The sequence below is a fragment of the Ischnura elegans genome, chromosome 5, assembly GCF_921293095.1.
Source record: "Ischnura elegans chromosome 5, ioIscEleg1.1, whole genome shotgun sequence".
Lineage (NCBI taxonomy): Eukaryota > Metazoa > Arthropoda > Insecta > Odonata > Coenagrionidae > Ischnura > Ischnura elegans.
The window spans coordinates 335,731-347,645 of NC_060250.1; the positions used below are offsets into that span (position 1 = coordinate 335,731).

At 35.8% G+C, this 11,915-nt stretch overlaps 1 protein-coding gene and 1 long non-coding RNA gene across 3 annotated transcripts; both read left to right on the forward strand.

Annotated features, from left to right (window-relative positions):
- Positions 1-3,854: 3,854 nt before the first annotated feature.
- On the forward strand, positions 3,855-5,249 carry LOC124159634. Its single transcript, XR_006864989.1, has 2 exons — positions 3,855-3,999; positions 4,850-5,249. It is a non-coding gene; the product is annotated as an uncharacterized LOC124159634 (long non-coding RNA).
- A 1,853-nt stretch (positions 5,250-7,102) lies between these two features.
- On the forward strand, positions 7,103-8,035 carry LOC124159654. 2 transcript variants are annotated; one of them, XR_006865007.1, is made up of 3 exons: positions 7,103-7,420; positions 7,541-7,748; positions 7,829-8,035. XR_006865007.1 is itself a non-coding variant. In XM_046535564.1 (2 exons), the coding sequence occupies exons 1-2, from the start codon at positions 7,211-7,213 to the stop codon at positions 7,637-7,639; spliced, it is 309 nt and encodes a 102-aa protein (XP_046391520.1). In that variant the 5' UTR covers positions 7,103-7,210; the 3' UTR covers positions 7,640-8,035. The 2 variants fall into 2 exon arrangements, 1 of the variants encoding a protein (XP_046391520.1); XM_046535564.1 differs by having other exon boundaries at positions 7,541-8,035.
- The last annotated feature ends 3,880 nt before the right edge of the window (positions 8,036-11,915 follow it).

An 11,915-nucleotide genomic window follows, 5' to 3' on the forward strand; every position in this document is an offset into this window, starting at 1 on the left:
ACACTATTGCCCATAGTGATTACATTTTTTTATCAGTATGCATATTACCCTGCTTTAACAGCTTCTTGGAAAATTTAGATAATCGGTTGCACAATTTAACTAATCAAATGTCAAGGCCAACTGTTGCACTTGGTGACTTCAACTGCAGTTTATTGAAGGATGGGCAGGAGAAAAGACAATTTTTGCAAATGTCACAGTCCTATCATATGAAACCATAGGTAAAAAATCCAACAAGAGTCACAGCTGACACAGAAACACGTCTGGTCAATGTTTTTTCTGATTATAATGAAGTTAATATTATTACTTAAGTATTTCACCCAGTATTATCAGATCATTCGGCTATAGTATCTATTTTCCATGTGCATGAGGAGCATCATTAGGCAAAAACCCTAAGAAAATGTAGGTTCTTCAGTGAGCATAGTACGAATTATTTTTGTGTCCTGTTGAATCAAGAAGATTGAAAGGCATGTATAGTAAAAGATCTTTAAATGATAGCTTTAACAAATATTTATATAGATTTAAGTATTACTTCGATTTAGCTTTTCCACTGCAGTCAGAGCAATCCAGGAGGGATAGCACCAAAAATTGGGTTATTACTGAAATCTAAAAATTATATAAATAGGGTGCTAAAAATGTTGTGTATGCAAATTCAGTCTAATAAAGGTGATGCGTTGCAACATCATTATTCTCTCCTCAAGAAATATATTTAATATCTATTGAAAAAACAAAAAGGTAATATGTAATGACCAAAGGTTTCGAAATACCTCACACTATTCTAAAGTAGCTGGGGGATCTCAATACCAACACCGTCATACTCCTTGACCAAGTTACTGATAATCAAGAGAAAACTACAACAAACCCAGTTGTGCCATCCAATGAATTTAATTGCATGTTCTTGCGCCTTTACAAGGCAGTCCATTCCACCCAAATAAGAGCTACTCAGGTAAACTACAAGATATGTAGCCCCATGTACTTAACTGTGCTTGGAGAGTGAACTGTGCTCCTATTTTACCAGGATAGGCAAGAAAATGTTTGCTGACCTGGATGAAATTATGGGAAATACAATTAAAGAATGTGGGTCCCTCATAATTAAGACCTTTACTATCAGTCCCTGGAGGAAGGTGTGTTTCTAGATTCCTTGAAGACATCCAAGGCTGTCCCAGTATGCAAGAATAAAGGTAACAGAAATAACCTGCAAAACCGCAGGCCAGTACATATCTATAGTACCACAATTTGGCAAATTATTTGAGTGCATATTCTGCAAAAGGCTCATTGACCAACTTTATAGACAAAACATATTATCACTTCATCAATGCGGTTTTCAGCATGAAAAATCAACAGGATTGGCTTTAATTAATGCCATTGGCAATGTTACACAGGAGATGAATTGTGAAAATAAGGTAATGGGAATATTTTTTTGATTTATGCAAAGCCTTCGATGCTGTGGTTCATGTCATATTACTTAATAATGTGAATCAATAAGTATTATGGGTGTTCAATTAAATTGGCTTAACACATATCTTCATGAAAGAAAACAGAGTAGCCTACTGGAAAATGGGACTATCTATTTCTCCTCTATGTTGGATAATAAAAAAGTTTTACCATAGAGGCCTGTGTTGGGTCCTTTGCTTTTCTTTAATATTTATCATCATAAAGTTTATTATGTATGTAGATATTGTAACCATTTCGTAAAAAAGTAAAATTGTTAGCATGATAATTGATGCCCGTAAAAATATAATGCACGCAAACATGGTGTGATGACAATGAACTAAAGTTAAATGATGATCAAACCAAGGTGACTTTGTTTTCTGTTGAGCACAGCCTCAAGGAGAATGATCTGCTGTGGTGCAAAAATAATAATTTGAATAATGTGGAATGTAAAAAACTTCTTGAAATGTATTAATTATTAATTCGAAGTGGGATGCACATAGAGCACACTTGCATTAAAAAGTGAAACCAATATTTACCAAATTTCAATACTAAAGCACATTGCAAGCCAGTACGTTCTGACAACCCTATAATATTGCTTATTCTACTCTGGGATGTCATATGGTATCGTGATATGAGGATCTTCCTCACTACTTACCGATTTGTTCATCATATAAAAGAAGTTTGTGGGAAGTATGTGCAGATGAAAGTATTGTGCTTATTGTTGCCCTTTCTTCAAAAGCCTTGAAATACTTACTGCAACTTGTATAAAAAGCATATTGCCAATTTTATTAGGAACAATAGCTTCTATTCATATGAAACCAGGAGATGTAATGATATTCTTGTCAAATTACCAAACTACCCAGACGGCACAGGAATTTTTTGTATCTGGTGACAAAGGTTGACCATCAGATACTAGAAATCGCGCTTGGGAAGTTAGTGAAAAGGTTTTGTTTCTTTATTTCCTTTAATGTCGAAAGAAATATATCAAAATGATTCAAGGGAGCTGGCAGATTCATATGCATTGATAAAATTGTAACAAATATGCCCTAATTTCCTAAAAACTCATGAATTAACACATGACACACTGGTATCCTGTTCGTATCTGGATACTAATATACCCTTCGTACATGATTCATATCCTGTCTGGGACTATTTTCTAACTCGGATGAGGTGAAACATACATAGCCGCACCACGATCCGCCGTCATGTTACTATTCGCCGATCTCTTGCCTCGTGTAAAGTGTTCGCCTTAAAGTGTACTGTGTTCGCCTCGTGCTCTTTTGCCCTTGTTGGAGGCTGTTCGTGCCACAAGGACCACCGCAGTTACTTCCGAGCTTATCAGGGTAAGTTCCGGGCATTTCCATGAAAGTGTCAACTTTTTCTTTCAAATTAAAATGTAGGATCGAAATATTTTATCATGATAAATCAACGTTATTGGATTTTATGAAATCAGTGTTTGATTTTTGGAAATCAGTGGAAAATAACATTTCCCCTTTTATCAATGTTTCATGTCGTGTCTTGTTAGTGTATCGTGTAACCTATGGCTGCTCGAAGGGCTAGTCAGCCTGAAACAGCCAGGAAATTAAGGTCCGAGTTCATAGGCAGTGGGAATTTTATCATGTAGAAGCTACATTTTCTTATAACAACTTGTCTTAATTTGCTCACTGTTGATTCATAGTTGTTAGAAGTTAAATAATTTTTGAGTTTGAAAAAAGAAGCATTGATAATTCCGTTATGTGTTTGTTTATGACTGTAATGTAAATATTATTAATAGTAGTTTTGACAGAATGTGCTACCATAAGCAATTGCTCAAACATTGCTCAGAGTTATTATTCAGTTTTCAAATTCTACTTGGATTCTCCGAGTTTAGATGATGTTTGAATTCAAATTTATTTCATTTAAATCATGACATATAATACCCACACACCACAAGAACTCGCGTGCATAATGTATTTGACAAGGAACTTTATAAATACTAAACAATGCATTTTGTAAATTATTAATGCTATATTACTGCGTTACTATGTAGAAATTTACTGGTGTATATTCCGGTATAATGCATAAACCTGTGAGCTCATATTAGCGACCAAAAGTATTAATTATAACATGTGGGATAGTACACTGCTAAGGAAAATTATATTCTTGGATTTACATTCACTCTGAAAACTAATAATTGCCTAGTCGCGCATTATCGATTTTTATGAGTTAACTTATCATCATCTTTGAACAAAGTAGTGTTTCCTCTGAAACGGTGTTGTCGTGTTGTGGCGGCTGCAATTGTGAAAGAATGACTTCACGTTACGTTTCACCACTTTTCTTGTTTTGTGGTGTTAGTTGGTGAAAATTAAAGTTTCTGAGGATAGTGAATATTGCTTTATTCTTGAATTTCATTCGCTGGGCTTAAGAAACGTGTGTTTGTGAATTTTTACGTGTTTGGTGCCGGGATGCGAAGAAAACTCCAGTGGACCCAAATTTCAAGTTTTTAGCTTTCCAAAATAGCTCGAGTTGGAGACCAAGTGGATTCGGGCGATCAGAAGAGACAATTTAACCTCCACGAAAAACAGTAAGGTATGTACCCTTTCACGCTGTAATTATTTGGATGTCATTCTAGTTAGTAGTGGCTTGGGGATGTTGATATCTCCAATACTCAAAAGTGGTGATTTAAAATATTGTTGCGGCAATTCAATTGAAAATTCTTTTATTTTAGTTGCCTTTTTTGTATTATTTCGTTCAGTAAACGTGTGGTTGAAGGTGTTACTGGGGATTATAATTTAGCAGCCAAGTTTATAGTATCGAATATTCTTTCTTAGCTGGCCCTTTGGTGTTTTATGCGTCTGAAACTCAGTACTCAGTTAAAAATGCTTATTTAACTATACATTCGTAACTTCGAGTTGAAAAGCTGTTTGAATTATTTATGCCATAAGTTATATACTCGGGTATTTTCAATGAAACTACCTGAGTCATTGCATTTTTGGCGTAGTACCTTTTATTACGGGGTAAAGCACATACATTTTAAGGTATTCTTGCTTTCAAATTAATTTGAGCTTATGTATCATTTCGCAAGACCTATGATACTCTCTTGATGAGTTGCATGGAAAGCATTTAATGATGGGAAATTGTTCGAGTCTCGTCAGAAACTTGTGTGTGCTATTTGTGTGTCTGAAACGCCGTGAATGGAAATATGCGTTTTTCTCTTACTATCGTGAGTGGTGCAATGAACCGGAATTTAACTGTGTCCGGCCTTCATCATTTCAAATTATCTTTTGCCCTAGTTTTAATTATAAATACTTGAGGTATATAATTATCTCCTATATTTACCAGCCAAGTCATTATATATATTTCTCCTGCAGAAATGCCTTACATTGGAAATGAAATGACTAAGTAATTTACACCGTATTTTCTTATTTATTAATTTTAGGTGTGTGAGCTTCACTTCACAGCGAGTGAAATCAGAAAAGAATCTGTGGCCTTGCACGAGAAGATGGGGAGATTATTCGTGTTGAATTAAAGGTGCCCAGACTGGAGGAAGGTGCCATTTCTTCATTTACCAAGCTATGATCCAGAAGACTGAAAGGCACAGTGGTATAAGTGACAAGATTTATGGTGGATGTGGATTTGTGTTTTGTAAGTGGATGATGTGACAATGGACATTCGTTGGAGAAACTATTGAAGATAGATATTATAGCTTCTGCCAATTCACTTTGTTCTTTGCTTTGTTCTAAAGAGAATGACTGTATTTGTTTCACCAAAGTAGTTCATGGTAACAAAAGAGAATTGCAGGTATTATTGTGATTGACTAATAAAATATCTGTATTTTATTCCTGTGTTTTTTTCATTCCTGCCTCCAAAATTCCTTGTAGTGATGTCTTCATGCATGATAATAGCTGAGATGTGATTTAAGAGATATTGTTCTTTATGTTTATGCTGGTGATTTGGCAGGACTTTCAAATTTTTATTAGATTGATACACCAACTGAATTGACGTTGAAACTTTTGCTCATCCCAAAACAATATTTCAAATACTGAAGAGCCTGGGCGGGTATGTTTTAGTAGCTGAGGCTGGACCATGCATAAATTTTGGCTTGCATTTTGATGAATTCGAGTGGAATATTAGCAGATGTGTAAATTTCACTGGCAATTATCATTGAACAATTTTATTAACTCAGGCCCTAGGGTTAGATTTTCATAGCCCTTGGGCTATGCAATGTCTAATTCAGTGTTAAAATAGATTATAATTTACTCTTAATTAATACAACCATTTGGGACCAAGCTATGCTTTTAACTATTTGTATTGATCGGTAAGTATTGCACCTCATATCCCTTGTGAATTTGTTAGGAAAACACGTTCACTTAATGAACTACTGAGGTGGAAGGCAGCTTGTGTATGTAATTGTAACAAATGTAATTACCATGGAAATATACAATCTGGTACATAATGTAATTGCCATGGAAATACACATTTTGGTACAGCATGTAATTTTCATTGAAAAATACACTGGTGTACATCATGTATTTTACGTATACTGGAAGTAATTCAATCACATGTTCATTTTGAGCATATTAGAAGGTATTTGAATGATTAATTTTGTTTTTAAAAGAGAATGCCAGTTTTCAAATCAAATACAGAAACCAGTTAGAAGTTTTGCAATTTTTTTATATTATACAATTTTATGGAAATATCATTTTGCCTAGTTTTGTCTAAAAGCAATTCCGTTGCAAATGGAAATGACCTTCTCTAATTTCATTTTGCCCGAATTGTTGCTATGTCGTTTTTCATGCAAACGAAACCAAGGTAACCCGCTCTGCTTGCATGTAGTTCAGTGATAGACATCCTTCGCATTCAATAACTGCCCTGAAGTAGCATGCATAGTTAATAAACTTAATTAGTCTTGACAATTCTGTGGTGCCATGAGACAAAAGCTGTCTTACTATTTAAATCTACAGGACAAATCAGATATTGTCCTTGTGCTAAAAACAGCACATTTTTTTGCATTTTATGTTCCTGCAAAAGCACACAGCCTCAACTCTGAAATTTTTGCAATAGGCTGCAGTTTCTCTATTGTAAAATTCCAGCCAAATAGAAATGTGCTTTAATGAACATTTACTTTGAAAAAGTAAGATTTTGATTGAAATGTAATTGTAAGATCTTATTTTATTATAAGTTTCAAGGTTTTTCAAGTTTAAACCAAGTCTACGAGCTATTTTGCTGGCAATACACATTTAAAAAATATCCAAGTGGTGAAAATAGTAGTTGACTGTTAACTTTGTCCTTCAGTGCTGTTGTGAGAGGCCCCCGTGCTCCTGGAAGTTTCACTGAACCCTGACAATGTCAGCGAAAAGGAGGAAGCTGATACAGGAGATGTCTTCAAGACACCGTCGCCGCCTGATAGATCGTGTTGATCTGAATGATGCAGCATTACCAGAAGAAACTGCATACGTTTGTGCTGATGAAGAGGAGGTTTATACTGTCTGACCTCATGCTAATTCAGTAATATCTTTTGTTTTAATATAATTCATATTTTAGTGCTCTTCTCATGTAATAATTAAAATTTTAAGAGTTTATTAATTACTTAGAGTTATATTGACAGATATGTACTTACATGTTCTGTTCTAAATTGGGTATATGCCCGTAGTAAATATTATTATTGTCATTATTACTGTTGTACTTGGTGTTTTATGAAAGCTAGGCAAAATATATTGACAGTTCAAATTTTTCCTGTTTGGATGCATGAAAACTAAAGACATTATTTGTTTCAGATACTGTGTCAGCTATTAAAAAAATGAAAGGGCAGATGAATGTGGAGCATGCAAGCCTCAGCGAGAAAATTGATGCGCTCACTGTAAAAATGGATCTTGTGCTGCAGCAGAAGGGTGGTGCTTCATATGGAAGTGAATATGAGTCCCTCCACAAGCTTCCTGCAACCTCCGAAAGGAATTTGTTAGCTGTGGAGCATGACATTGAAGTTGATTTGAAGTACCGGGAGTTTTTGGTAAGTTTTCCAAACATATGTGGTGCTTGGCAAAGATAACTTTCCTCCAAACATTTAGAAAAGTTAGTAATTCTTTATTCCATAATATTGATTAATATTTTTGTCTGCTTTGTTATCCAGATTGATTATTTGAAGAAGAGGTGCTCCACCTTTTTGCCAGGGTCTGCTGGGAAGGAGCAAGGGGCCTCATCTTTCACTAGATGCGTGAATGACTGTTGAGTTGCCTTGTTAACAAATGAGTTGGCGACAATGTACTCAATGACAGGCAGGTCACATGGAAAGACCGCATTTTCCACCAAATTCCCGAATCTAATACATGCTGTTTGTTGTAAGTTCTTGATTCGTCATGTTACATTATGATAAAACAGGCTCGAAATACGTTCTTAAATTCTTCTATCCTTTTTGCAGTGACAGTAAAAGAAAAAGGAGAGGGAGTTATTGACCCCAGCATCCAGGAAGTTAGGAGTCGGATGGGCGAATGGATGCGCCAAGCAGTGCGTCGAACAGAGGCAGGGAAGGCTGCAAGAATGGCCTCCTATGAAGCCCTTAAATTAAGGGCTTTATAGCAGGGCCATATCAGATGCTATAATTTTTAGTTGAATGTTTTACTTTAGTAGAAAACCTTCACTACTCATTTTATTTCTTTTTAGGAAGGACATATGCTGGTAGCCTTTGGTTAATGGTACATATGTGTAAACGGTAGTCCACATTTTTTTTGAGAATATTCTTATGTTTTTATGAAAGAAATATTATTTGTATAAGTGATTTCTTTTTTATTTCCTTTTTTGAGAAGAAGGTTAACTTAAAAAAAAATTCATATTAATTATATTGTTATTTGATAATGATAATATTATAAACTTTTTATTGAATTTGTCGCCTGATTTGCAAATAAATTCACATACATGGATCTCAACCTCTTATTTAACGTCTTCCTTACAATTTTCACCTCCATTCAGACTTAGGAAATCGGACGCGGATGATTGAAATGGGGCTTACATACCCATCTCAAGGTTTCCATGTAAGTACGAGCCACTTAAGAATTCTGGATCCTGGGGATGCGTGAATTAGCCATGAGAATCTCATTTTTCGCAGAGTTATTTAAGTGGCCGAGTAAGTTTTGTAAGTTCTCAATGGGTAAATAATACTATATCATGAATTCTAATTACCATTTAAAACTCACAACCGACAAAAACTTTGTCGGTCGTGAGTCTTTCATGGTAATTAGAATTCATGATATGGTGTTATTTACCTATTGAGAACTTACAATTCATAAATGTTTCGTATCATGGTTCTCGCTACGGTCGGTAGCTATCGATTGTGTTGCGTTCGATACATTTTTCGATCGTGCGAGTTACGATATATCTAATTTCGACCTAATCGATTGAGAGTGCCGTGTTCCTGCGCGCTTTGTATCCAATCGTACGTGCTTAGTAGCGGACATTCACATGCTGCGTACGCGCTTCGTCAACAGGCCGCGCATGGAAATTATCCATTGACGAAAAGCGACGAAGCGGCATAGTATCCCCTTAGTCAATGGGTACTATGTACATACGAATTAGATACGGAGGGTTCCGTGCCGTCTGGGTACCCTGCAATCTAGAAGGCCTGAGTTCATGAGTATGAAATTGTACAACAAATTACCTGCATCCATTAAAAATTTAAGTAGTGTTAACCTTTTTAAAAAAGACAGTTTCAGCATATTTACTAGAGAAGTATTTTTGTAGGGCAAAAGAATATCTATACAGTGAATTGTAACATTTCCTTCATAAATGCATTTTCTTTTGACAGGCCCCATACACTTGATATCATGTATCATGATGTATTATGTCCTCTGGGAAACTAATAATAATAATAATTATTATTATTTATGAAATACTACGGCATAATTCGTCATGTATGATGAGTTTTTGAAGGAGTTTCCATTTATTCTGCCAGTCAGTCAGTCTGTAGTCTTGTCTTATTGCCTCTTAAATAACATTTCTAAACTGTAACTAAAATTTTCTGAAACTGCACATAATAAAATATATTAATTTCAAGCTGAAATATAGTGGTAGGATTGGCGATTCATTAATAACACGGTGGGAAGTTTTTTAAAATTGTAGATCTCAAACGAAACATATTTGCCACAGCTAGTAAGTATATTTATCAATTTCATAAAACCCATAAAAATCAAGTACTTACTAAGGAAAATAAATTGAATTAGTTGATGTTTACCGTTTGACGCCGGTGATGTTTTGGAAACTATCACTTTTGGACATGTTTATATTCAAATTGACAGAAAAAACGTAAATAGTAGACATTAGAAACAAGAAAACACTTTCGCCGTGTATTTTAGCACCATTTATTATTAAATCTGTCAATAATTCATAACAGATAACACTCGCGATGTCGGGTAGTTCTTGCAATGCATTAATGCACCAAAGTCATGATACGTAGCACTATTTCAAACACGATTCCACCGAAATTTTCTTTTGAAAACTAGTACCATTACATAAACTTGTGATCACAACTCTTGCGAAGAAATTCGGAAGGATTACGAGCATCAAGAAGGAAATAACCCAGACAGCACACTGGTAACGGTATACGTATACCGTAAGTATACCAGGTGTATACTGTTTCCTTGAGAATCTGTATACATGTTTTAGATTCTAGGTATACATAAACAGTATCCTGAAGCGTATACGTATACAGTATACGAAAGGTATCTGTATACCTTTCATATACTGTATACGTATGTGCTACATATGGAAACAGTATCTGAGAGGTATATGTATACCTTTCATATACTGTTTCCATATGTAATCTCAGTGGCGGATGCATATGGGAGGCGCGCCCCCCAACCCTTTCCTGGCCGCCCGCATAACCTAACATTGCAGGACTACAATTTTAACTTTTTTATGTCATAAGATGGCTTTGTATTTCATGTGCGTATAATCAGTTCAAATAACACTTTCTTAAACTTTGCATGTGACTTGATTATTTTTTTAGGATAAAAGTAAAGGTTGGTCAAGATATCTTTTACGCCCCCCTCTAGAGTTTTTTTCTGTATCCGCTACTGTGTAGCCATTAGTAAACAATTAGTGTCCTTTAAAGGTTACTCTGTCCGTATACTATTTCCATATGTAGCCTTCAGTATACACAGCGTCCTTTCCAATGGGCTAAAACCTTTCCGTTACTTGCGTGCTCCTATGACCCCAAGAGCTACACTGACAGGAATAAATCTAAATTACCTCAGGAAGGGCCACTCACGCCAACTATGTGGAAGGGTAGGAGCCAGACGAATGGTAGTCCACGTGATGGTGTCACGTGAAAAACACTGTTGGAATTTAGTTGGAAAACCTTACCAGCTAACTCTTCCCTGAAAACATGGAGTGGGACCTGTTCGCAAAGGGCAGGGGTCATTCACGGCAGCGAGGTTGGCAAAGCAAATAATTACGTTTGTACATGTATCTTCATTCTTTGTAAAGGTATCGGCTCGAGCCGCTACTCTCTTCTTATTCTCCTTCTGGTTTCATTGGATAAAGACGTCGTCTCATTTAATATCTTTAAACTGATTCATCAGTGAATTTATTTTCCCCGGTTGGCTTCAGGCAGCCCTGGCAAAAATGAAGGAGGCTGATAACGGTACTGGAGAGTGTTTTATCATTTCTGTTCGGAACACCCAAGAACGCCGTCCGCCTGGGTTATTAAGAAATCCAGATTAATTTAAAAAATCAATGAACTGCCTTAAGATGTAAAAAATCCTGCCATGAAAAGTCCCTCTTTTCATAAAGAAAAATGCTCTTCGAAATGTGATTTCAATCATGCTTTTTTATCTACTGAGGCGATGAAACAAAAAAGATATTTTTCAGTGGAATTTATTCCTCGAGTCATAACGCGAAACTTAATTTTTTTGAATGCCAAGATTTGGACTCCCGCCCGTGATTTCGACCTATCGATAGTGGATTCCGTCGATAGTCGATTCCACCAGTTGTCGATTTCCACAGATACAAACATATGCAAACGTAAATGCGTCCATAACCGCTTTCACAATCAAAGACCACGCGAATAATGTTGCGTTCACTGTGTTGTGTTCGTCGTTTGCGAAATTGATCCTGCCGAAGTTTATCAGCCTCTTAAGTTCTTCATTTACTTGTTTCACCTGCACCTAGGCAATCAATTACCGTTATAACTTAACTTTGTAGTGTTGTGTTTGCTGTTTGCGAAACTTGTCCAATGAAAGTTTATCAACCGCTCAAGTGCTACTTTTGCTTCCTTCATCACAATCTGGGTAAGTAGAAGTGTTGCCATTGCCACATTTTTCTTTCTTAAATGACGCAAATTCTTAATATTTTCAACCTTCTCACACTTTCTGAGACTGAGGGATCCATCTTCTATTGATTGAAAAACTTTGCATTTGCGTAAACTTTAATTTTTTAATGTGCTTCACGCATTTAATCACCGTAGTGTGGGAGGAATGTGAACAAACATTTCTCGACTTTACTATTTATTAAGT